At 38.8% G+C, this 27,514-nt stretch overlaps 1 protein-coding gene across 2 annotated transcripts in view; it reads left to right on the top strand.

The window, feature by feature from the left end:
• The window catches only part of TOX (thymocyte selection associated high mobility group box), a 294,268-nt gene extending 268,742 nt beyond the window's left edge, over positions 1 to 25,526 (top strand). For both annotated transcript variants that reach the window (XM_089685306.1, XM_089685308.1), the window contains 3 exons: positions 3,168 to 3,554; positions 14,916 to 15,067; positions 24,350 to 25,526. In XM_089685306.1, the coding sequence (XP_089541432.1) occupies positions 3,168 to 3,554; positions 14,916 to 15,067; positions 24,350 to 24,386 (576 nt within the window). In that variant the 3' untranslated portion in view covers positions 24,387 to 25,526. The remainder of the gene's footprint in view (positions 1 to 3,167; positions 3,555 to 14,915; positions 15,068 to 24,349) is intronic.
• The last annotated feature ends 1,988 nt before the right edge of the window (positions 25,527 to 27,514 follow it).

The raw sequence follows: 27,514 nt of genomic DNA, 5'->3' as shown, positions 1-27,514 counted from the left end.
GCCCCACAATGTACATCAACAATGCCTTATGCTCACTGAAAGAAAAAAACAGCCGACTCTAACCCAACGAAGGCCAGTTACCGAATGACAGCTATGTGAACAATATAAAGGAAGGGGGGGGGGGGATAATGATGACATCACTGCCCAAATATGTCCATGTGGCCATATTTAATCATTGATGTCACACACACACCCCCATCCCCGGCCATATAAATGAATAAGCCAGGTGACGTCAGTAGTTTATAAGGACACAGCAGGTGCAAGCACCCACTGCTTGCTTAGCAATTATTGACAACCAGGATCCGTCACTTTTTTCCTCTTCTGTTTGGACCAAATATACAGCTCACCATCTGAGACACTGTCTTTTGATTAGATTTATTTTACTTTATACATAAACAAATTACATTGTGTGAGGAAAGTAGTACATGATAGTGCATTAATTATTGTGTAACTTTTTAACTATCATCCTATATTACATTATTTTAGAGCTACATGTGAATTTTGTATTTACTATATCCATATTTGAATGCATTCTATTAATCGAAGAATAATAGCTTAGGTCAGACAAGTGCAGAACTACTGAAGATCCCTCTGCACAAACCATATGATAAAGGCTCCTTATAATGTATTTCCTTTGACTCCTGTTTGAGTTTCTGGATGCACACATTAATGGCAGTGGTCTTGTCTCTGGTCACTCATGTCTAGCTTTGGCTTCTGTTTTGTGTTCATGGTGAGGTGCACACAAATATGCCAGCACCTGGGGCAAGCATCTTAGGGTTCCAATCTCCTGATCCTTTAACTAAAATAATTACAAATAATTTCTAAAAGGTTAGTACTATTTACAATAATCAAGCCCCATTATGTTAGGGAAAGGCCACTGCAAGAGAATACATTAAAAAAATTATAAACAGCTGGCTATAGGGATTCAAATGTATTATTACTGTGAGGTTAAGTGTTATTTTAATTAAAGACAGTATTTTTAACTGATCTGATGAAGGCATGTTGTTCTATTCACTGCATGTTTACATTGTGTAAATGTATAAACTACATTCTTTAGTGAAACATTACTCAGGAGAAATAATGTATATTCACTCCATAAATTGACCCAGACCAATGCATTCATTAATTGAATTTGTAATGTGCTGCCAGCCCCTTGAGGGGGTAGGTGAAGATCAATCAAATTCCGGCCACTGAACATGCAATTTATCACACTAATGATCTTTTCACTAACCAGAACTAGCAGTTTACATTAAGTAAACACCAAGATTTCAGTGGTCATACTAAACTTCAATCCATATAAATATTTCTGCACAGATTCAGTTTTAGTTTAGTTTGTATTTAGTAAGGTTAATCAGCATTTTGATTCTAGTCAAGACAAAAGAGCTATTTATACCTTCCAGAGAAGAACATTCAATTGAGACCACTAACAGGAAAGATCCATTATACAGCTATGAACAAAAGCAACACTGAAAGTATAACTGACTGATTAGAATTGACCTGTGCTTTATTGGGGAGATTTTAGGCTTGATTAAATCCTGCCCATACTTGTGCTTAACCATACCTTCTGTCATTCAACCATTAAAGTGAATGTTAAAGTGGAAATTCACCCAAAAGGGGAGGTTCTCCTTGTTTGCCCCCCCCCCACTTCCACATTTGGCACTTTTTGGGGAGGAGCAGATACCTGGTTTTGACAGGTACCCACTTCCACTTCCAGTCAGATGTGCTGCAACGATCTGAGCCTGACGTTTAACCTCCCTTTCATGGCCTATCAGTCTACATGCTCAGATAAGGGTCTAAATGGATTATTGGGAGAAACCCCATGCTTTTTTTTTTTTTTTTTTTGGTGTGTAGTCTCCTCATTAATTATAAGGTTTTAGTATGTGTTTTAAGGGGAACTCCACACCATTTTTTCTGAAGATGAGGGGACTCCCCAGACACTATCTATGCAATCAGAATTAAAGCAACCAAAGTTGTAATTTGTCAGCAAGTTAAACAGCATTTTAAACACCACTTCACAGGCAGATTAAGGGTATCTCACAGACATGATATTTAGGGATTTTGCATTTTAATCCCCCCTCAAAGCATTAATAAACTTGCTGTTCACTGCCAAAAGAATTTATAAAAAAAACTTTTTGTTGCATCGGTACGTGTTCTCTAGGGCATTTCCAACCCCCATATGATTTGCTTGACAATCACTTGCCTATTAACCTAGAAAATGACCATTACTGTTTTTTAACATTGGTCTCTTGTTGGCTTCTATTGACACCAGAACATCAGTCATTTTCTGCAAACCTGCCTCGAACCGAACCCAGGTACATTCAGCTCATCCCTAATTGGGATACCCTCTTCCTGTGAGGATATTTTCCCCGGAAATTATAAAGTGACCTGTGTCAACTTTACTTTTTTGTTAATAATTTTAAAAATGTTCCTGGTCACGACTGTACCTTTTTAAGTATTGCTATGATAACTTTTTCCCATTGTACTCCCTCTTATGGCATAGCTTTAGTATCCAACATTAGTTACTGCTAATTTTATTTGCCAGACAAAAGTGCATTGAGTCATAGTCTTTCATATGTTACCTGCTTCTTAATATCACTTTCCAAGTAGGTGGTACTAAAAGGACTCAATTTTCCTAACAATTCTCTGTCCAGTTTACATGTTACTGGTGAGACCAAAATATACATTTTTTTTCCAGTCCAAACATTACTTGGATATTACAAGGCCAAGAACAGTAAATGCTGATATCATCTGTTTTCATAATTGCCCTGATTTTCTATTCTAAAGTAAATAGCTCCAAGTAATGGTTTCTTTTATGATCACCATCTCTTCAATTTAAATACAACATGACATGTAGCAAAAATAAAATATCACTGCAAGCCTTTTAAGAAATACTGTAAACCATAAAAATACAGTCTTTGGCCACAAAGAGAATGTTCTTATTCCCTGGCCAGCAAGATGTGAAAATGATTACTTCTTTATAGTGTACTACAAGTATTCTATGTATAAAGAGAAAGACAATGGCAACTGTGGGTCACAGCTTGTGATCAAAGTTGTACCTTCATTTTTAAACCTTGCTAGAAAAATATGAGCTGTAATGTGATTGTCTTTGTGTGTTAATAAGGTAAAGCTATTGAGTAATTTAAACATTGTATATTTTTTTCCAATAGAGCTACAGTGACCCTCTTGATAATAAGACATCACAGCAATCTCAGATGATGAATTCAAAGCCTCCAGTGTTCCATGGACCCACACAGGCACACTCTACACTGTATCTCAGTTCCCCTTATCACCAACAGTCAACAATGAACCCACATTTATCCACCATGCATCCTGGAATCAACAGGAACATAGCTCCCAAACCCAGCAACCAAATGCCAGTGACTGTTTCTCTAGCAAGCATGGCTGTTTCTCCCCCTCCATCTCTTCAGATGAGTCCACCTCTCCACCAGCATCTGCACATGCAGCAACACCAGTCAATGTCAATGCAGCAGTCAATTGGAAACCAGCTACAGATGCAGAGTCAAACAGCTTTGCATTCACCAGCAATGCAGCAGGTTAGTATATTTTTCCTTTCTTTGAAACGTTTATGCTTGTAGAAATTTGAACAAAAAAAGCTATTTACTTCACCAGAAAGGATTTCTTTCCTAATATTTGAAAATACAGAAGAAGAGTAGGGTACAAAATTACAGATTCTCATTGCAAATCCTGCATTGAGAATATTAGCAAGTTAGAAGTCCAAGCCTTTTCCTCTGGTCTCAGTTGTACAAAATAGAATAATTTCTCATGAGACATGGGGATTAGTCAGCATGTTGAAAAATATTAGCCAGTAATCACGCAATTCTCCTGTTTATACATGATTGTTATTACTCAAATGTGAAATTGTTACATTGCTCAATTGTTGCATGCAATGTTTGCTTGAAAGGCCAAGTCCTCCTTTTTAGAACATGTTTCATATTACACCCATATTTAGGGGTAACATGAAGCATGGTGGCATACACCATCCCCATGCTCCTCTCCTCTTCCTTACCTGAATAGTGGGTGCTTTTGCCAGTAGAAAATTGTTATCATCTAACTTGCCTGTGCTTGGATTTTTTTTTTTTCCAAATAAATAAGAAGTAAATAAAAAGAAAAGCACAGAGAATGACTAGTATATTGTATAGGGAGTGCCTCTAATTAGGCAAGTTTATTTGCCAAGATAAAAACCGATTTATTCATTTGTATTTTTTTTTTTTATGCCACTGTTTAAAATTGGAGGTAACAGTTGGCAAACTGGCACATTTATCCAACCTTAAATCTCTTTTTTATCTGCTATTGACAAGATGAAGTCCCAGATACAAAAGATATACAGTACATAGCCTGCTGGTCAAATGATCGTTTCTAGTTCTTGTTAAGGAATGATGAACATCCTCAAATCCTGGAGCCATATACCTAAATATTTTGTACATATTTGCACAATCCTGCTTGTTCATATCTATTTATCCATTCAAGCATGTATGGATACGGTCCTGTGTTTATTTCTGTGGAAAGTACATCTGAAAGCTTACTGTACATACTGTGAATTATAAAATTGATAGCATTTTGAAAAATGTTGTGCCACGACTTTTGCTTTCTTGTTGATTACAATCTTTATTTGCTGTGCCAGCAGCTTGTTATTTTAAATCTGACACATAGAGCTGGAATCACATCTTAAGTGTGAAATGTACAAATATTTCTCTCTAGTAAACCATTTCCGTTGTGTGATATTCATTCCCTTGTAGAATTGTATATTTGTTCATGAACTGCGTGCAATCTGGTAAACAGTAAAGTACAGAAGGAAAGTACAAAATTTTTAGGACAGATTATAAATAATAATGTATAATGCAGAAATTACAAGTTAGGTGAAAAAATGTTTTATTTAATCATTGGATCTTTGCTGTACTGATGGTGTTGTAATGTAAACATTTGGAGATATTAAAAGGGACTGGTGCCAGTTACTATTTAATGACATTTAAAAGTTATAACAAATTTTCCTCTTTGTTCTATCTATAAGGAAGTACATTAATTTTATAGTATATGGCAGCTTTTTTTTTTTATTTGGCCTCCCTGGTTATGTCCATGATTGGCCTATAATGCAGCAGACTTTTCTTTACAGGAGCTTAAGACTGACTTCCATAGAGGGGAGATGGCTGACTTAGGTTCCCTATCATTCCTCTGTGAAGAAGCAACATATGCTCAAAGACATGGGAACATAATGGGACTTCCTTTCAGACAATGCAGCAGACCTTTCTATATAGTAGTTTTTTGGATGAGTTCCTTAAATGGCAGATGACTGCTTTAATTTTCCCTGTCAAGTCCCGATGAAGAAGCTAAATATGCTCAGAGACATGGGAACATGATGGGACTTCCTTTAAGACAATGCAGCAGACTCTTCTATACAGTAGTTTTGTGGATGAGTTCCGTAGATGGGAGATGGCCGGCTTAATTTTCCCTGTCAAGCCTCGGTGAAAAAGCTACATTTGCTCATAGATATAGGAACATGATGGGACTTCCTTTAGGGCAATGAAGCAGACTTTTCTATACAGTAGTTTTTTGGTTGAGATCCGTAGATGGGAGATGACCGGTTTAATTTTCCCTGTCAAGCCTCGGTGAAAAAGCTATATTTGCTCAGAGACATGGGAACATGATGGGACTTCCTTTATAACAATGCAGCAGTATTTTCTTACAGCTGAGTTCCTTAGAGCTCAGTGACACAGTTGCAGAGGGCCATACACCGACACAATTCATAGTATTTCTGAGCCCTGGAGTCATAGATGTTTATGTACAGCAGCCTGTATCAATGAAAGGGTGACAGATGCCATGGCTGTGTGCACATCCAAACAGTAACATGCATACAGGGACAGATGATCAACCCTGGATGCAAACTGTGTGCATACAGCAGCCGCATTTAGCAGCCTGTCATTGACTTGTTTAGGCTTCTGGCTTTGGCTATACACAACCACCTGTGACTCCAAGGTGTAAAAATACTCTGTTAGAGTAATTTTAGATGGCTGCCATTACTTTTCTTGTCAGTCTCCAGGGAAGCAGATGTATATTCTCAGAGACAGGGAAACATGAAGGAGCTGCCGTGACAAATGTACTCTACATCATATTGTAGGAGAGTGCCAATTTTACTCACCATACTCAGATGCAGGAGTATGCCTATTTAACTCCATTTCCCACAACTATCTGTGAAGAATTGTTGTGAAGAATCCTTGTTTGTGCAGTTTTCATATTCTATTTTGTATTATTATGTAGCATGTGCATGCACTTTGCATTTTTTTTCTAACTTTGCACCTGTTTAGCAAAAGTTACTCTTTATCGGATCTCCCAGCCAATACCTAGTCTGTTAAAATACTAAACTCTGTGATGACAAAATTGCTGTGAAGCAGTAATTGGCCCCTTGTTAAATTGTAATGTCACATTTGCAGTGATAAAGCAATGAAAATGATCATTTACTTTGCATCAACCATACATTTATTTTCTAAATGTGGTTTAGGGAACTGAACAAGAATGTGTAATCCCTATTTTAAACAGCCCACAAAAAAAATCTTTTTTCTTGATGCCTTGATTTTTAGACCTGTTCTTGGGGTTATGTGGGGAGCTGATTCATAAAATTGCATTGGCTAGAATGCATCAGCTCTAGTTTCTTAGGTATGGTTACATGTATTTAATTTTTAGCCAGTTTTTGGAACTATCTTGCTGATCAACTTGTTTTTCTGTTATCTAGTTTGTGTTTTTGAGTACAAGTTAGCAGATATAGTGAGAGTGATTACATACTTCCAGCTTTCAGCTTTTTTTCAATTTTAAAGTGTAAGTTATTACTTTAAGTTAAAGTTATGATCATATAGGACATGTGTGTATATTGACACTCATATTGTTTCATTTTTGCAGATCGATCACTGTAGAGATTATGGCTACTTTTTTATGTTTCTTCCATAGTACAAAATGATTAAATAAAAAACTACATTAAAATATCCTGATTTTTGACGAGCAATTAAGGTGAAGAATGGGATATGGCATTTATGCTGTATCTCAAAATTAAGCTGATTTTTGGAATCAGTGGGTCAGATATACCCAGGAACAGGTATAACATTCGAGATACCAAAATGTGTGTTGTCCTGTGATAAACACAGTGCATTAAGAAAAATTATTTAGTCATTGTTTGCACTTCTGCTATCAAGTAATCTTCAAATCTATGTATCTCCTAATGACATGAGATAATCATCACTCAAACCAGCTGTTTCTTGCCAGATTGAATGACAATGTCAAGTCTATGGCCAAAAGAGATCATCTGGCTGACCACTCTATAGACCTGTGTAGATGGGCTTTTGTTTGCATCAGAACTGCTTCTTTCCCTTTACAAACCTATACGAATGCAAAAGTAGCTTAAAGCAAGTTGAATGCAAGTCATTATTAGATCAACTGCAGGTCAAATACACCTGTTACTGAGATCTAAAGATTCTTAGGAGCATCTGAAGCTGATGTCAAAAACATCAAAAGTTGCCCCCCATCAAATGTTCCTTCCTCCAATATACCACAAATACAACTGATTAATAGTAAGGTGTGAAAGGCAGGAGGATGTGCCAGAGCTAAACTAAGTTGAGCTTCACATAACTGAGCTCTCTGAGTTTCAGGCTACTGGGGCACTAAAAACATGACTAAAGGTATATACAAGATGCTCAATGCATTTGTATTGCTACCACTGACTTGGTTATAAAGGTACTTGCTACAGTGCTGTTACTATAAGACAATAAATTGTGCACTATACAGTGCTTTAGTGGAAGGCTTTTTGATTCTTTTTGGCCTTTCTTACCATAATCTCACTAGCTATCCCAACCTAGATAACCTGTAAAAGGCAAATTTAAATGTTGATTTGATGGCCTATTAGGGTACCCTAAAGGTAATAAAGTAGCATATACAACTAGCTAAACAATGTTCAAAATTGTTAAATGTTTCCTTCTATAGTCAGATTCTATGTTTCCAGCACTAAAAAAGCAAAAGCAACAAGACTATTTGTTTTACATATTAGTGCAGAAATGAATTATGTTAATTATACCAAACAGTTTAAAACAATTGCTAATTTCTCTAGAATTACAATGCAAAGCAGAAAGAACATCTAATTGGACCCCCAAGCATCAGTTTGAAATTTTTGAGGTTTTGATCATTATGAAATACAGCTGTGTAGACAACAAAGCTGACAAAGGATGGATACAAAGGTGACAAATGTTTGAGGGAACATTACAATGGCTTAATTACTTATATATCTCACATTTTGCCAGTGCTGTAAACGGCAGTATGGTAACATTGTACAGTTTATTGAACCTAGATGTGCATGATTAAAGAGATATATGCACTGATTAGGGGGCGAAAAAGAACCTTGATCAGTACATAAATTCACAAGTATTCATAATCTTCTTTCACGTAAGTAAACTCAAGTAAACTCAAGCACTTGAAGTTCTACCCAAGAACCATAAAATGTGCTAATCTAGTAATCTAAAATTTGCTTTTTACTTTAATTTTTTTTACATAATTTAACAGCGAGAGCACAATTTATCTGGTGATCACCCTACATAAAACTTACAGTAAATGTATGAGGGGTCTTCAAAAAGTTTCCACACTTTTATACATGTATATGTGTGTGTTTTTAAAAAAGTGTGGAAACTTTTTGAAGAACCCCTGTACTATATGTATATTTAGACTCTCTGTCCTGAAGCACAAATGGAAAATATGGCACATTTTAAATGTGGGTTATATTCTCCTATCCACTTTCTGCTTGTTGCTGTAAACAGTCTACTCTGACAGAGGCAGCATTTTTTTGCACCCTCAGTTAAAAGCCTGTTCCAGCCTCTTTTTCCATCTGGAGTGCGTTATCTGTATCCCCATCCCACCCTCAACTCACTGTTGGACAGTTGAGTGGTGGTGGCAATCTGTTTGACTGTTGTCAGCTCATGCTTATTACAGCAGAAAATGCCCTACAGGTCAATTTTAGACTGTGGGGTTTAATCTTTTGAATATAAGATGTCCAGATGTGTACATCTGGATACACTAAGTTTCTGCAAAGATTTGTACAGTTTTACTAACACATGCTAAAGTTGCAAAACTTGGTTTAGGCATTAAAGAGGGTGTAAACCTGAAACATGAAATCTGAACTAAGCACATATTTCTATAGTGTTTAATTGCTCCTCTCCAAAGCACTAAGTGGCATTTCTCTCTGCTGTCTGGTTCCTCTGTTGTGAGCATGAGTCACGTCTGGCAAACGTTATGTGACACCAAGAGTTAAAAAGGTGACAAGGGAGGGAGTGTTTCCCTTCCCTCCAGTCAGCTTTCAGAGCTCTTGTACAATGTGTAACTGCAGCTTTCCACCCCCACTTTGGGAGTCTGTGAAAAATCCTTTTCATCTCTGAGCTTTACAAGGATGTACAGGACAAATGGCCACAAACAGGCACAACTTATGTAGGAGGATTTCTTCACCTCTTGTATCACCTGAGACTAGTCACTTCACTGGGTATATGTAAGGGTTTACATTCCCTTTAAGGTTTGTTTTACCTTCATCATTAATAGGTTAAGCAGCAGGAAAGGACACGGCATAGCTAAATCAGTGTTTTCCTGTTCAAATATGGGTACTGATTTGAGTGAAAGTTTAAGAATCTATAAACAATGTGCCATCATAAATAAGCCACACTTCTAATGCCCCATTTCCCAAAAGTCAACCATAAATCCTGTTATTTAAAGGGTGCATCTTTCTATGAGTTACACTGGAAGAAAGTCCAATAAAGTGGACCTAGACTCAGTAAAACTTATATTACAAACAACGTGAGACTACTCAGTCTTAAATTATATATCACGGAGTGTGAAATTTTTTTTAAAAACTACTTGTCCAAGGGCTTAATTGGGGTCTTAATCTACTTATCCCTCTTGACAATCTACTTGTCCTGATTAAAAAAAAAATAAAAAATGTTGCCAGCATGGGAAATATGAAGGGTTGATGTTTTTTCCTTTATTAGGCAGAGGAGATTTTATGAATGTCTGGGGCTTTTAAAAATGAAAGGGGCTTTATGATGACTTTTAATTTTGACTTTTTGTTTTTCATTTAAAACAGAGGCCCTAGAGAATAAGTTGTTGGGTGTTGCCATTTTTCATGCATGTCACACGGTATTCGCGCAGTGGTTTTTTCAAATGCATTTTTTGGGGAAAAAATACACATTTTTAAATTTCAATGCAAAAAGGAAACATAATACACCTGGAACTGCATGTCCCAGGCGTCAGGCAATAGGAATCGCACATCCCTGTATCACTGTCAGCAGAAATTCTACATCTGCTCTTTCCCTATGTTCACTTTATTATCCATTCCATAGCGCTGTGGGAAGGCTTCCATATAAGTGGGGGCACAAGCTATCACTTGGCAGCTTTGCCTATTAGTAGACCCTGCCCGCTGATGACACTAGCAGTGTAATCCAGTAATCATAAAAAGAAGTGTGTGGGGGGGGGAGTAGTACTCTGATGACGACAGACCTGAGAGGTACCTCTGAGGCTAGAACAGTGAGACTATGGGCACTGTCAGATGTGTTTGCTTCTAATTTAGGTACATTTTTAAACTTGTTGCTTTGTGACATGCTAATGAATCCCTCTTAGACGGACAAACTTAATATTTTAAGTACAGGTCCACTTTAACCATTTGTCAACTGCCATGCTTTGCGCAGAAATCACGTGTATATTTATATATATATATATATATATATATATATATATATATATATATATGTGTGATTCTGCGTTTCTGGGTAGGGGGCGTGCACGTCGTCATACCTGCACCTGTTATTGGCTCCTGTAGGTGTCAATCACTGGATCCCGGCCACTGATTCCTGACTGGGAATCAACGATGGGCGTAGAAGCTGACAGGAGAAAGATCTGTGCATGTGAACAACACAAATCCCTCTCCTGTCAGTGAGGACATGCTGGTTTTTAACCCTCTGCAAAGCAGGGAGATAAAAACCAACACATCCCCTAGTAAAACACTACACAGTACATAGTTAAATCACTCCCTAACACACAGTTAACCCTTTGATCACCCCAAATGTTAACCCCTTCCTGCACAGTGTCATTAGTACAGTGTTAGTGCTTTTTATTAGCACTGATCACTGTAAATGTCAGTGGCAGTTAGTTCCCACTCAGTGTCAGAATGCCCGACGTACTATCGCAGTACCGATTAATGTACTGTACCAATTAATATACACATATTGTTTTGTTTTGTTTTTACCATGGACATATAGTAGAATACAGTTTGGCCTACATTTTTGAAGATATATATATATATATATATATATATATATATATTATAGCAAAAAGTAAAAAATTGTTTTTTTTTTATTTTTGGTCGTATTCATTTATAGCGCAAAAAAAAAAAAAATTTAATTTGTGTACAGTGTTGCATTACCACGCACCTGTCAGTTAAAGTAGCACAGCACCATATAGCAAAAAATGGCCTGGTCATGAAGGGGGGTAAATCTTCTGGAGGGCAAGTGGTTAAAGTAATGCTATATTTCTGTAGCAGAATACATTTTGTCCTACATTTATGAATAATTTTTTTTATTATTGGATATGTTTTATAGAAAAAAGTAAAAAATAGTGGTTAAAGTAATGCTATATTTCTGTTTTAAAAGTTGAGAGTGGTACTTGACCAGCAGAGTCGAAACCATTTAAAGTGGTTGAAATCTTCACTGGATCAAGGCCAATAATAACGAGAGATATCACAGATAGCCTATATAGTGCAATAATGCACTTTACAAATATGCAGCTATGTTTTTATGACATACTTCTATATTTCTCTCTAGTCACTATATTTGTAGTCTTTCTCCCTATTCAGCAATGTAAATTGGAATTATTTTTTTCTCCTTCGGCTAGGAAAATAAAAGTAAAGCATTTTTTTCTTACAATGACCTTGACAAAGCAATCTCTCTTGTACAGGATTGACTCCTGCAGTAAATGTGCCTTAGTATTTGATTTGAGGGGGTTCTCCTTTTTTCTAACACATTTCCAACACTTTAACATTGCCATTTTTGCTGCTAAGGCGATATACATCACTGCATTATAAGGACTGAAAATAATAATCATCTTCAACAGCAGACTGTTTATATCAATTCAAAAGTGGAAGTGTAACGATTAAAGAATATCTGTCAGAATGTGGATCAAAACAAGGGTATTGGGAAAATAATGGTAGGAGAACTATAGAGATCAGTGTATACTGTGTTGATCCCATCAGTGCTAAAGTTGTCCTTTTAGAATATGAGCCCAGTGTTTTGAAAGATGTTTTAAAATTAAAATCTATGTGATGCTTCAGCTACTTGCTTATATTAAAGCTTATCTCTTAAACCCCCCACCCCACTATTCTTATCCCAACCCTAAACCTGTTTAAAAAAAGAAACAAAAAGTTATGATTTTTCACCAGTCTCTACTACCAAATAAGACTTTTCTTAGCTCTTGTTGTTATGGAGCCCCTTTTCAGCTTATGCTGCTGGCCTGATTTTTAAAAAGTTTAGGTAGCCACTCCCACATGAGTATATACCTTTATCTCTTCCTTTCTACATCAGTCTCTATGAGAGAAGCATATTCTAACTCAAACTCTAGATAGCACTGTAGCATCATACATGTCATAGATCAAATACTATATGTCAAAGAGTCAAGCTATTGTTGACTTTTTATTGACGTAGCCTGGGTGCAGTGTTTGACCACAATTCTTTTAAAACAATTGGAGCAGGTGAAATGTGTATGTGGCCCATCAAATTTGCCAACAATAGTATCTATTTTACCATGATTATATGATATTACAAGGCAGCATATGCAAACATTGTTGCAGTGGCTTTTGTTTAGGAAATGTTCAATAATATTTCCCCTAATCACATAACACAGAGATAGATATTGGGAGACCTTGTTTTTGCTGAGATGGGTTTTAAAAATAAATTATTGGAGCTACCTTGATCATTATTTTTAAAGCTCACTGGGCAAGAAAACAGTTACACCTGAGAATGAAATGTACCTGTTAACAAACCATTATGTTCATCCTATTAATATAAAGCAGAACTTGGGTGGGGGGAGGGGGAGTAAAAGGAGCCCTTGCAATCAGTGAATAATGCAGTAATAATAAATATAGCAAACTTACCACTGACAGCTCAGTGTTCTTCCATCATTGATTCACAGCTGCCAATACCCCACTGACAGCTCAGTGCTGTTCCATCATTAATTTACAGCTGCCAATGCCAGCTTTGTGGAAGCTTCCTTCCCCAGTCCCCCATAGGGCAACCAGTGATAATGTAGCATGATGGAGTTGCACCATCCTTTCAGTTGACATATTAGACTGCATTGTGCATGTTCTGCAGGCAGCGTTGGAAAAAGAGGTCTGCCAAAAAAGAGAAAAGTCTTTTCTAACCCATAGGAGTTGTAGGAAGTTTTTCAGTGGGTCATGATAGTAAGTTTTTAGCTCAAAATGATCATACAGAAATACTTGACCATCAACTACCATTCTTTTAGTTGAACAATCGCACGGTACTCTAGTTTAAAGGCTAGGTGCAGTCCTACACAATTTCACATTAGATAGACAAAAAATTAAACATAGAAACAAAGGTTTAGTTTATTTTTCTACTTCAAATTAATACACACTTATCTAAAAAGGCCACTATAAGGCTTTGCTTACATCTGCAGTTGGGGGGGGGAGAATAATAACAGGTGTTTGAGACACATTTTTACCAACCTAAGCTGCAAAGGCAGCTATATGGGTGTATACACATATCATGGTGAGGCAATAATTCTGCCCTCCCCCTTGGTGCATTCAAGTGAATAGGGCCAAGTTGCAACTGCCCCATGGTGCAGACTTTTAGAGATTAAATCATCTCTTCACCGCCTGTCAAACACACTTTGAAAAGTGACTCACCGCCAGTCATTCAAAGGTCAACTGCTAAACGAACCTTAAGAGAGAGAGTTTTTATTATGGCCATGTAGGCTGCTTTGCATGGTGTCAGATTAGACTTTTCTATATCCACTGAATGATTTTCCTCTTTAGATTTCTTCTAGATAATAATAGTGCATGCAGTGACAGGTATGGATACAGTGCCTCCGTAATATACATTCCTATTACTGGTTATCATATCCTTCAGATATATATATATTTTTTTATATATATATATATATATATATATATATATATATATATATATATATATATAAATAAAATAAAGTTTCTGTGGACTAATTTAGTAATTAAGCAGAACAGCAGAAATACATATTCAAATTAATTGTTATTTTGAAACTGTAGGCAAGCTATTCATTTTTCTTCCACCACAGTGTGGAGTTTTATTATTATTTGTTATTCATTAATTCAAATAACTAGTATAGTGCTTTGCTTTTTTGTTAGTTGAAAAAGAAGTGTAAGTATAAAGGAAGCAGATGGTCCTTTTGTGATTGAATGAAGAAAAAGGGTTTTCAGAACAATGCATGAATAGGTGTAGCCTAATAAAACACTCAGCCACCTGCTGCCAATCTCTTTTCAAAAAGATTCTGTTGCATATTTTGAAAATTAACAAGCAATGTATCCTTGAGTTTCATGTGAAAAACACAGATTCAGAGGAATATATCTCCATTTGCTGTGTTGATTGTTTTGTCTCCTTTTCTTTAAAACGTTTTGTTTTTCTTCTATGCAAACCAGTTTATGTTCTATGTGAACTTTTCTTTCATACAGAGACATAATTGCTGTGCATTGTATATTTTGATGCCAATATATTGATAATGCGGAAAGTAAAATTACATTTAATTGAATCTTTTATGTCTTGAACATTATGTTGTGCGCGGTGTATTCATTTTTTTTCTTTGTAGCTAATTATACAGTATTTTTTTTCTCTGTCACTCAGGGATTTACTCTTCAGTCAGAATACCAGAATCTTATCAACCCAACATCTACAGCGGCCCAGGTTGTTACTCAAGCAATGGAGTATGTCCGCTCAGGATGCCGGAATCCTCCAGGACAGGCCATAGAATGGAACAATGACTACTGCAGTAGTGGGTGAGCAGGCTACCAGCACACTCTAGTGTTGTATTCATGTTATTAATGTTTGATAACATTCTTTAATGCACATGCCTTGGGAACATAGTTATTAGTTGTAAAACAACTTATATATAAAGATTTACGGTGTATTTTACACTCTTTAACTAATAAATAGAATTAATATATAATACATAGAAATGTTACATGGTAGAAAAGACGCAATACAAACAATATTAATTATACAGATACACAAAGATAAATAGATAGATACATATATACATACATACAATTACCCAAAAATGATCCTTGTTGTTGTTTTTATGTAGTACCATTATTTTGTTTGTCAATGTACAACTTTATAGATTTAACAGGGGAAAATTATACAGATAACAAAATGCACAAAATGTTCCAGAGAATAAAACATAGATGGGAATTTAGTAAGACTGGAGCATCTGGAATCAGGAGCAGCTGTGTAGTGCAATCAGATTCTACCTTTCATTTTTTATAGCTTAACTGAACAAGCTGAAGTTAAAAGCTGATTGGTTACTGTGCACAGCTGCACCAGATTCCGCCTGCTCCAGTTTTAGTAAATCACCCAATAGTTTTTAAGGCATCTAAAGTTAAATGTTTTATATTATTTAGTTTTGGATACATTAGGAAATGGTTACAAGACCTTTCATGTGTTTTTGTGTCCCACTTGGAAGATTACTGTTCACTTCCCGTCCTGTAAACACAGCAAAAAGTGAAAGGAAATCTCCAGAAATTGAAGAAAATGTCATCTTAGACATCTGTCACAAAAGCAAGTGCCCATATTGGACAATTCACCTCAGCGACAACTCAAAATTTTGGATTGTTTATCATTTTCATGCCTGGTGTCTGTGGTCACTATGACAAATAGAGAGGGTAAACCATTACTCCATCCAAAACTAGAAAAAAAAAGATTTGCCTTCAGATACACTTCAAGTAACATCTGAACAAAATATAGCATTAACAGGAAACAATAAGATTGAGTAAGCTCCTTTAATTTTAGTAAGGGATGCATACTCCCTCATAAGCTTCCTTCCCACTTAAACTTTAACTGACGGATACTTTTACTAACCAATCTAGACTTTCCTTGTTCAAATATTTTATTGGAATTTTAACAGGGAGGAAGAGAAGGGACATTAGAGATAGACATTTCTCAAACATAAGATTAAAATAATAGGCATCAATGACAGTAGAGTCTTTACAAAAAAGGGGAGAGGAGGGGAATGGTGAATTGAAAATATGACAGTTTTAAGGAACATAAGATGGGTAAAGCTAATACAAAATTTTAACAAGTAAATAGGCACGCTCCAAAATGATTCGTAGGGGGATCATAACATAGGAGCATAGAGTTATACAGGATGGTTAGGGGGAAAAAAAAAGGAGGGGGGATGGGTCAGGGAGGTCAGAGGGAGAGTGGGGAAGGGTGAGAAGGGGTAAGTGACTCCACAGTTAGCAGCAGTAAATGGAGGAGAATGCGAGATTGGCAACAAATGGTACCAGAGTAGTATGGAGTATTTATCACGGGTTAAGAAGTGAGTCGTCAAAGTTTGGTGGGAGGAAGCACTCTACCCAGGGGTTCCAAACATTCCGGAATTTAGGGATAGTATCTAGAATTGTGGCTTCCACTTTAGCGTGAATCATAGCCTGGATAACTTTATTTTTAACTACTGCAATGCTTAGGGAGGGAGATTTCCAAGACTTAGCTATGACCTGCTTGGCTGCCGTGGTAACTTGTAGAATAAGTTTGAATTGTGAGTTGGTTACACCAGGGGGGGGGGGGCGTAGATTGAGCAGCGCAGTAACCGGGCTTGGCTGGAGTGTTTTTGCGCTAAGTTTAGACAGTATACCAAAGATGTCCGCCTAAAAGGCTTGGGCGATTGGGCAATCCCACCATATATGTAAATGCATACCTAGGTCTACACAGCCTCTAAAGCAAGTGAGGGAATAATTAAGTGTATACTTTGCAATTCTCGCTGGGACTAGGTACCAACTGGTTAGGACTTTATAGTTGGTTTCTAGAGCTACAATATTGTGCGATGATGACTTAGTATTGGATCAGATATGGTCCCAGTCAGAAGGGTCTAGTTGCCGGCCAAGGTCCGCTTCCCATTTGCGAGTGTATGAGGGGGGTGACGTGGTGACCGAGGTTGTAAGAAGGGAGTACAGGCATGTGATGAGGCCTCGTCTATGGGGGTCTTTGTGACAAGCCCATTCAAAGGGAGACATGGTGTTCACTTTGTTTAAATTTGTTCCTAAGCATGAAGTGATGGGCCCGGAGAAGGTTGGCTGAGGTCCATTGTTTGAATACGTGTGGTAAAGACCATGCTGGGGGAAAGGCTGGGTTTCTCAGATATGAGAACGGGATTATGTGCTGATTGTAAGAGATAGCGGGATTTCAGTTTATACCAAAGCAACAAAAAGTGAGATGTGAGGGGGTTTGTTATCGAGCGGCGGTCTATAGGTTTTAACCATAGAAGGTTAGCAGTAGACAAGGGGTCGCATTCTATGGATTCGAGGATAACCCATTGAGGGATTTTGTGGGTCGCGTGATAGTTTGGCAATTGCGCTAAGTGTGCCGCCTGGTATACTTGCTAATATCTGGGAGACCTAGTTTGGGGCAATACAGGGTTGAGCGGGGTACATGGGGTCGTAACGTGCCCCAGACGTAGGAAAGTATGCAACGCTGTAAGGTGCGAAGGTAATGGGTAGATACCGAGATTGGGAGAACTCTGAAAAGGTATAAAATTTTGGGGAGGATTGACACTTTCACGACTGCTATTCTGCCTAGCCATGCAAGCGGTAGAAAGGACCATTTGGTCATAAGAGCAGTTAGATGAGCTAACATAGGGGAGTAGTTGGCGGCGTATAGATCAGAGATATTGGGGGTCAGTTTTATACCCACGAGGGGAATAGAACATTGTGACCAGGAGAACGGAAGTATCAATTTCAAATGGGCCAGATCTTTAGGGGGAAGGGAGATATTGAGTGCTATTGATTTTTGGGGATTAATTTGAAGGCCTGAGAGTGAGCCAAACCTCTCGATGAGGAGAGAAGGAGAAGAAGTCAAAGGGGATGTGAGAAAAAGTAAAACGTCATCTGCAAATAGACATAATTTGTGAAGGGAGCCTCCTATCTCGAGTCCATGAATATCCAGGTTGGCCCTAATCAGAAGAGCCAACGGTTCTATGGCCAATGCGAAGAGTAGAGGGGACAGGGGGCAGCCCTGTCTGGAGCCACGGAAAATTGGTAATTGAGCAGACCGATGTCCAAGATACCTGATTCTGGCCGAGGGTATGCGATAGAGTGAGAAGATCCAGGTTAAAAAGTGAGGGCCAAAGCCCCATCGACGCAGAATGTAGTGCAGGTATGGCCACGAGACTGTGTCAAATGCCTTCCGGATGTCTAAGGACAGAAAAAAGGCGGGAATATTGCAAGATTTAGCTATGTGTGCTAGGAGAGTTGCGCGGCATTAGTAAGAACAGGCGTAAGGAGGTGGGCAAATATTTTGTAGTATGTGGCGGAAAAGCCATCGGGTCCTGGGCATTTACGGGGCTTTAAGAATTTGATAGCATTTAGGGTTTCAGTTGGGGTGATGGTACGCTCTAGTGCTGTCAGTTGGTGTTCCGAGAGTTTTGGGAAGGTGAGGGGGGCCAAAAGGGTGTCAGCCTGGGAAGGGTCAAAGGGTGTGGAGGAAGAATAAAGTCGTGAGAGCTGTTTGTGGAAGACTTGTAGGATGCGTTCCAGATTACTAGTGGGGTTGCCAGAAGATGTGCGTAATCGAATGGGTTTGATCAAGCCTACGGAGCGAAAGAGCTAAGAAGATGCCAGGTTTATTGGCTTTTGTATAATATTTATGCCGGGATCTGCGAAGTGAGAACTCCGCCTGGTCCGTGAGGAGAAGATCAAGGGCCAATCTGGACCGTTCCAGGACTTCTCGGGTGGCTGGGGAAGGGGTCGTCTGGAAGGCTTGATGAGATTGGTTATAGGTTTGTTTAAGGAGAAGGCTTTGTTGTCTTTTCTCTTTATTTAAAGAGGATGCTTTGCTAATTCAGAACCCGCGAAGTACAGGTTTATGTGCTTCCCAAAGTAGGAGAGTTGAGATGTCAGGGGTTTGGTTTAGAGATAGGTAGTTTTTGAGTGCAGTTTCAATATCTGAGCAATGTGTTGGATTTGTTAAGAGGTTGTCATTGATGATCCAGGAGGAATCGGGGGGGATGGGGCCAAAGAGGCAATGGAAGTGAGTACAGCACAGTGATCTGACCAGGGAATTGGGAGGATTTCGGAGGCCAATAATCGAGGGGAGGAGCTAGCAGTCATGAAGATGTGATCTATTCTTGAGAATGTCTTATGAGGGTGAGAATAGAAGGTATATTGGCGCTCTGTCTGGTTAAGTTCTCTCCAGGTATCTATCATGGAGTAACATTGTAGTATGGCTTGGAAGGTTTGTTTGGAGGTGGTGGGGGGGGGGGGTTGAGGGGACTTGTCTAGGAAGGGGTATAAGGTACAATTTGAATCTCCGCAAACTAACAGTGTACCACGTTTATGGTGGTCAATGACCAATAATAGGTGGGAGAGAAACGGTAAGGGACCTTGGTTCAGGGCGTAGTATGTTGTGATGGTGACTTCAACGTCCAGAAGTTGCCTGGGTAGCGGGAGGTAACGACCTTCAGGATCTTTAATCTCAGTATGCAGTGTGAAGGGCGTCGTACAGTGGAAGGCAATGAGTACCCCTCTGCGTTTCGTAGCAGAGGAGGCTGTGTAGACCTGTGGGAAGCGGGGCCAAAGAATTTGGGAGTGGAGGAAGGAGTGTAGTGTGTCTCTTGAAGGCAGACTATATGAGCTTTATGTGATGCAAAGGAGCAGAATGCCTTGTTGCGTTTCTGTAGTATGTTAAGGCTCTGAACATTCAGGGTGAGAATATTTAAGGAACCCATGGGGTGAGTGTTTAGCGAACCAGATAGTAGGGTGTTACCAGCTGGAAGTGAATCTGGTAGTCATTGTAGGAAGCAGTTGGGTGGGATGAGGAGTTAAACAAAGTTGTGGAGTCATGTAGGGGGGAGGGGGGAAGGATAGAGTTAGGGAAAGGTATCAGGAGGGAGATGTAGGGGGCCATACTAGGCCAAAGAGATGGTCCCCGGAGTCACCCGGAAATCGGGTGGTCTAGGGAACAGTAGTAGCCCAAATAGTATCAAAATCTCAATACCAAAGGGGCTAGTAGTGGGTGCACAGGTACACGGGCCATGGGGAAGACAGCATATACACAAATGTATGGCGGTGAGATCCTGGGGAAAAAAAAAACATTAAGGTTGGGTCACGGAGGAGTCAGGGGGTCCTAGGCTCGGGCGGCATCGGCTATCTAGGTAAGCCAATAGTGGTGAGAGGATATAGTCTCCCGTGCCACCAGAACCGAGGTCCACATACATAAATTCAAACATAACTGTTTAAAAATTAGTCCAACAAGTAGCATATAAGGCACAACAAGCTCTCAACAATATAAGAGAGAGAAAAGTAAAGATGACCTTTAACTTGCGGGACAGCAGGAGAGAGTTTTCTCAGTTCATGTTAAAACATTGAGAAAAAAGAAAGAAAAAGGAAGAAAGTTGAAAAAGATCAAAATTACGGTATGGGCCCTGAGGGCTAACATAAGTATACGAATGCTTAATGTCTGCATCTGGGTGAGAGATGAGGAGAACAGACACTATGTGTGTCAACTACTGTGATGGTGGAGTTTCACTTTGTTGTGTGTAAGTGGTAGGGTGGAAGTTGGTTGGTGAGATTCAATCCATGGAATCTTGTGGAGACGGAGCAGGTGATGAAAAACGCTCTCATTTGTGGGTGTTGAGTTGACCATTAACGAGGTGTGGAGGGTGAGGTTTCTGCGGTGAGCAGGACGCTGAACGCCGTCTGGAGCCTTCTGATGGTGTTGTTGGTGGGTGTAGCTGGAGGTTCCGCAGGGTGTCTAGTAACTTATCAGGGGTCTTGCAGATTTAGTCTCGGGCCTGTTGACGGAAACACACTGCGAAAGGGAAGCTCCATTTATATGGTATGCCATGTTGTTGGAGCACCTGTATATGAGGTTTCATGACCCTGCGTTTGGTGATGGTAGTGGGGCAGAGGTCTTGAAACAGCTTGTAGTTGTAAACTTGGAATGTGAGGGATTCTGCATTGTGGGCTGCTTGTAGGAGTTGCTCTTTAGTGTGAAAAAAGTGGAGTTTGGCTATGATATTGTGTGGTGGGCCATCGGTGCGCCGTGGAGCTAATGCCCTATGAACCCTGTCCATTTCCAGGCATTCTATTGGGATAGCAGGGGCGAGCTCTTGAAATAACGCTGTGACAGTAGATTGGACGTCAGTGACCGACTCAGGAAGGCCGCGGATTTGTATATTTGAGCTCCTAGCCAGATTCTCAAAGTCCTCTAGACGCGTTTGCAGTATCGCGTTTTCATCAAGCAGAAGGTCAAGGTCATCTGCGTGTGTCTGAAGTGAGGTGTTGAGGTCACTCTCTGTTCCAGGTCAGCTGTTCGTTGCCCTAGTTTGCGGATTTCTCCGGACAGCTTGTCTGTGATGTGGTCAGAAGTCTGTTTCAGGGCTTTGTGTAGCATTTTTTCAAAGCGCATGAGAAGGTCAGGAGAAGTAAGATCAGGAGTAGAAGCGTGTATGGGGGTCTCTGGGTCAATATCTGACTAACCCTCAGATGTGTAGGGATGGCTTGGCTGCTCTTTCTTCAGGGCTGCATATGTCTGTTTATATGACGGCACAGGCCGGGATCTATGTTCGGGCGGCTGTCTTCCCTGAGGCATGACGGAGCCTCAAAGAGACATGTCCGTCCCGCCGTCCACCAATTTAGACTTTCAAGGATGGACCAGTCATTTCACTGACATACCAGTACTTAACTTCAAGAATGTACAGGGCCTTATTCTTTATGAGGAAACCCAGAATTGCAAAAAATGACCCATGCTTTTATTTCATGGACTCGGTTGTAAGTGGCTAATTCCTACAACAAATAAAAAAATGAAAGGAGAATCTTTAATAGCAAAAAGTCAGAAATATTGTTTTTTTTCTCAAAATTGTCGGTCTTTTTTTGTTTATAGCGTGAAAAATACAAAATGCACTGGCAATCAAATACCACCAAAAGAAAGCTCTATTTGTGGGGAAAAAAGGACTTAAATTTCATTTGGGTGCACAGTAGCATGACCGCGAAATTGTCAGTTAAAATAACGCAGCGCCGTAACGCAAAAAATGAACTGGTCAGGAAGGGGGGTAAATCCTCTAGAGGGCAAGTGGTTAATATGTGCTATTACCACTGCTATGGTTACTGTTATTGTTGCTTTTAGCTCTACTGTTGTTGCTTAACCAAATCCCAAGAATGCCATAGCCGAAGGATGCCTACAGCACGGCTGTCTAGTTCTGGGACGACATCCATGGACGTCATTCCAGAACACGTCCCCCTGCATGCTGCCAGCGGGTTGCACCCAGTGCTGCCGGTGGTCGCTGTGTCCTATGTACGCAGCTGATTGCATGATATGGTAAATGGCCAATCACAGTGGACTTTTACCACGTGATCAGCTGTGTCCAATAACTCACTGGGTAAATACAGTTGCCAGTTATCGGCTGTACTTTCCTCATGCTGTCACAATGTGAGAAAAGTACTGCCAATAACCTGCAATTGTCAGCGAAGGGATCGGCATTGATGATCAGTGCCCGGACGATCAGTGCCCAGCAGTGCCGCCCACCTGTGCCCATCAGTGCTGCCCACCTGTACCCATCAGTGCCACCCACCTGTGCCCTGCAGTGCTACCCACCTGTGCCCATCAGTGCCACCAACCTGTATCCTGCAGTGCCACCCACCTGTGCCCATCAGTGCCACCAACCTGTGCCCTGCAGTGCCACCCACCTGTGCCTATCAGTGCCTCCTATCAGTGCTACTCAGCAGTGTCATCAGTGGCGCCTATCAATGCCGCCTGTCAGTGCCTCCTATCAGTGCCCATCAGTGCTGCCTATCAGTGCCCATCAGTGCTGCTTATCAGTGCAGCCTCATCAACGCACATCAGTGAAGGAGAAAAATTACCAGTTTGCAAAATTCTGTGCTCTTTTTTTCAAATTTTGTGCTCTTTTTTTTGTTTATAGCACAAAAAATAAAACACCCAGCGGCGATTAAATACCACCAAAAGAAAGCTCTATTTGTGTGAAAAAATGCTAAAAATGTCATATGGGTACAGTGTTGTATGACCGCGCAATTGTCATTCAAAGTGCGACAGCACTGAAAGCTGAAAACTGGCCTGGGCAGGAAGGGGGTAGAAGTGCATAGTAGGCAAGTGGTTAACCACTTCCCGTCCTTGGGACGTACCTGTATGTCCTTGGTCAGGAGCAGTGACATCAGATATGCAGCTGCAGCCATGATCCTGATATCATTTTCTTCAGCCGGCAATTCCCTAAAAGTTATTCTAGAGGCTATACAACTGCCCAATCACTTTTACAGGTGGCAGAAGGGGTCCCCCCGTGCATCGCTCACCACCTTTACCGGGCTTTCACATCCCACCAGGGAGCCCAGTACTGCATGCACTAGACAGATTGAGAGGAGCTTCCATTGTACCTTCCCTTCTGTGATGTCAGAAACCAGAAGCTACAAGGATTTTGTCACTTACTGTTTCAGATTGTTGTTTACAAGCCTTTATCAGCTTGCAAAGAGGAGAGATCTGGGGTCTAATAGACCCCAAATTTCTCCATAAGAAGGACCCATGCTGTCATGGCCGGTGCTATCACAAAATTCAATTAAAACAAAAAATAAACTGCTAGCCTGTAAAGGCTGCTAAAGCTTTGCTATGGATAATTGAATGTATCATAATTTGGTAGCAATTCCACAGGTGTGCACAATTATAAAGCATGACATGTTGGGTATCTACAGTATTTACCCAGCAAAACATCATCTTTTATAATTTACTAAAACTGAGTATCATATTGTGTTATTATGCTCCAAAATTCATTGATGTGTATTTGTTCCTGAAAATTTGTGTTTGATAAACCACTGCACAAATATAGTGCAACATAAAAAAATGCAACAAAATATATGTTTGGCAGTTTCAAGTAATTTTCTATATTTTAAAAATGTTATACATAAACTTTAAGTTCATATTTCCTTTAATTTTGCAATTCATTAGTTAGATATAATATAAATACATAAAGCTCACAATTGTCTGTTGCTACCCTCCAGACAAAAAAAGGTAGCACCTAGTTGTCCAAAACTTTTAATTAGCTTGTTTTTTTTTTTCTATAGGAACATGCAAAGAGACAAGGCACTGTACCTAACTTGAAAACACAAGCCAAGGAAATGAATTTCATTCAGAGGAAGAATGCAGGGACAACCTTTGTCAAGGATTGCATTTCGTGACCAAGGAAGATCTGCAGTTTATTAGAAAAATTAAAGTTGCTAAGCACTTAGGACATTTGCATTTGTGGACCATCCACTCTGGGAAAAATAGTCTTGCTTCTCTTTTGAAACTTCTTTATGTAACATTACTTTCCCTTTACTGAAAGACGATTACTAAAGAAATCTGGACTCTTCAAATATATCGGTTTTGCTGTGAAGTGCTGAACTAGTAAGCTGCCTTAGCAACTGTCATCTCGACTAAAAACTCATGGAGATCACAAAGATTTTCACAAAGGTCATTTATAAAAATCTACAAAAGACTTTCTTAAAGGCTTGATGTAGCACTCATAGCAAGGATGTACATAGCATGAGTGTCCCTTCTCCTAGAGTATAAAATGTGGATGTTATTGTTGCTAAATTACTAAATTTCAAAATCGTACATTCCAGGTAGTAAATTTTGGGGGAAAATATGGTTAGAATTGGCAAGCATTCATATTTTTGCTTCTTTTTTTATTGCTTAATATGTCTATATTTTCAAAAATATCTCAGAGAAAAATTCCTTCCCAAGAAATCAAGAAAAATTGGCTAAATATACAGTGGGCTCTACTGAAAGCAAACACATTTATTTTGTACCACATTAAAATGGCTTTTTGTATCACTTCTTGTGTATTTGTTAGTAAATGTTATTATGTCCCTATATGTATAAAGACTGCCAAATGCTTACATGTTATTTTACTAGATGCAGAAACAGATTGGGAACCGCTAAATTATAACCTTGATATCTGGCGATGTGTTATTGTTTCTCCATACTGTGTCTGTATTTAATCTTTTTATTTTATTTTTGTTTTTTTTATTTTTTTATTATTAATGGAGCCTGTTGCGCCTATTTATGAAATAATAAATCTAGGTGTTTGTAAGTAATTTTCTTAGCTTTTTAAATATGTTTCTTTGATGTTTTCACTTTTTTGCTGGAAAAGAAATATATTGTTTCACAATCCATGTGAATACATTTCCTTTCTACTGTGACATGAAATAAAACCAAATTTGCGTTTTTAAACTACTATAAATAAAAGCGATCAACAACTTTCTTTTTATTATTTTTTCATATACGCTTGAGCTGTAATTCAAGGCTGATGAGTAAAATATATGCTGCTATAATTGACAACAATATAGGAACTATTTACATTTATACAGTGTAGTAAAATCATATAAGACCCAAGAGTAAACAGCATTGAAAATATATGATTTTGCCTGTAGTTTTTAATCAGGTTTTGGCTGTGCAATTTGGCAAGAGGTTGTGATAAATTGTTCTTATAAGCTCCTATGATCACACGTCAGATCTAGTGAAAAGACTGTGAGGCAGGGAAAATGCCCTAGTTGTGCTGTATTTAACATGAATATGAAAGGTCTTTTGACAAATGGGAGAATTCCCTTAGGCCACATATCAGTCAGATTGTCTTTTTAAGTGAAAGCCAAATGGAGGAGATGCACAAACCAAATCTTTCAAAATAAATCCTAGGCCTTTAAAATGCTCACAGATAATTGTATTATAGAAGGAATAAAGTCATAAGCATTTAAAGGGGTCTTCCTCTTTCAGATTACTATGGGATTTTGTTACAACTTTGCCTATATGGCATTACCTTTATTTTGTAGTTTTGTTTGCTGTTTTATAACTGTATGTTTGTATTTAGGAAAAACGTTTGTTTTCCTAGCCTTGAAATACCATCAAAACCAACTCCAATGTGCACCCTGCATTTAATTCCTTTGTATATAGAGAGTGGTTCTATATTGCATTCTTGGCTACAAAAATAAACAAATTCTCTCTCTATAACTATGGACAGAAATATTAAAAGGGCATAAACATTCTCATCATTTTCTGTACACACTACTGACTGGTGTTAGTCAGATGTTCAGTCAGTTTCTTAATATCAGCTCTATAAATGTTTGAATATCTGAAAACTTTATTAGCATGAGCATATTCATAAGTGGTATCATTAAAAGGAAGAGCAGCACACCAACGATGACTTCTCATGCAAAACCTAGCTTCGGCACTTGATCCTACCCCCAAGGCCACTCCTCTGACATGTTTCATTCAATGGGATTATTCATAGAGGAATGATGGACTCCAAGCCAGAACCTGATTCTAGTATATGAGGGGAGCGCTTAGAGTGTTGAAGCGCTGCACTTTTCTTTGACTCTATATTCATAAGCATGTTTTATTTAGGTAATTTTCAGAATGAACAGTCTAATCTTTTAAATGTAAAGACATCTCTGTTTGTGCAATTAAAGTGCCCCTGCTCGACTGCACAATCCCTTGAAGGGTAGTCTAACAAACATATTCTCCCTCCACACATAATTGTTATATGATCTACTCAAGAGGAATTCCTGCATGGGTGTATATTTCCCATCCTTGACTACCCCGATAAGCATGAAGAGCTATCCCAAGCTATAATGACCTTCAGATTATATTTTTCTTCTGACTCTCCATGCTTTGTATCCCTCCTTTTTTTTCAACCTAAGTGTAATTGTATGTATATGATTTATACTTTCACCAGTTGTTTTAAAAATCAAAAACTCAATAAAACTTTTGTGAAATAAAGTGCCCCTGTTCTAACCCCCTTCCCATCTTGCACATTTGAAATCTTAACCTGTTAGCCAGCGTGAGCTCAATCTGGGTCCTGCCACCTTCTCTTTGGTTTCCCCGTTTGCTGCAGTTTTGTGCAAGGCAAAGTCATTGATTGACTTTTCAAACCACATACACACAGTCTTTAGAACTTACAGAGAAATGTTTAAAAACCATAAAACGTACAGTGAACATTTGTTGTCTAATAAAAAATCCAACTTGTTAATGAAAGAAGTCAATGGATTAGGGCCAGACCTGTTCAAGCTTTTAGGAAGTCCAAAACCATTTAAATAGCCACTTTCAGAACAGTGGTTTACTGGGGATAAACTTAAAAAAATAATACACCTTGAACTGTATGTGCTACAGCAGCAGAAGGTGACTCTTGTCAACTAAGAACAGAAAAAGTAGCTTATGGGGAAAGTATCACAACTGGATGACTACGGTGTAAT

The sequence above is a fragment of the Staurois parvus genome, unplaced genomic scaffold, assembly GCF_062004578.1.
Source record: "Staurois parvus isolate SC_StPar_1 unplaced genomic scaffold, SC_StPar_1.0 ptg000371l, whole genome shotgun sequence".
NCBI classification, from domain to species: domain Eukaryota; kingdom Metazoa; phylum Chordata; class Amphibia; order Anura; family Ranidae; genus Staurois; species Staurois parvus.
Note: the sequence above shows the minus strand (reverse complement) of the source record. Positions and strands in the feature narration are given on the sequence as shown.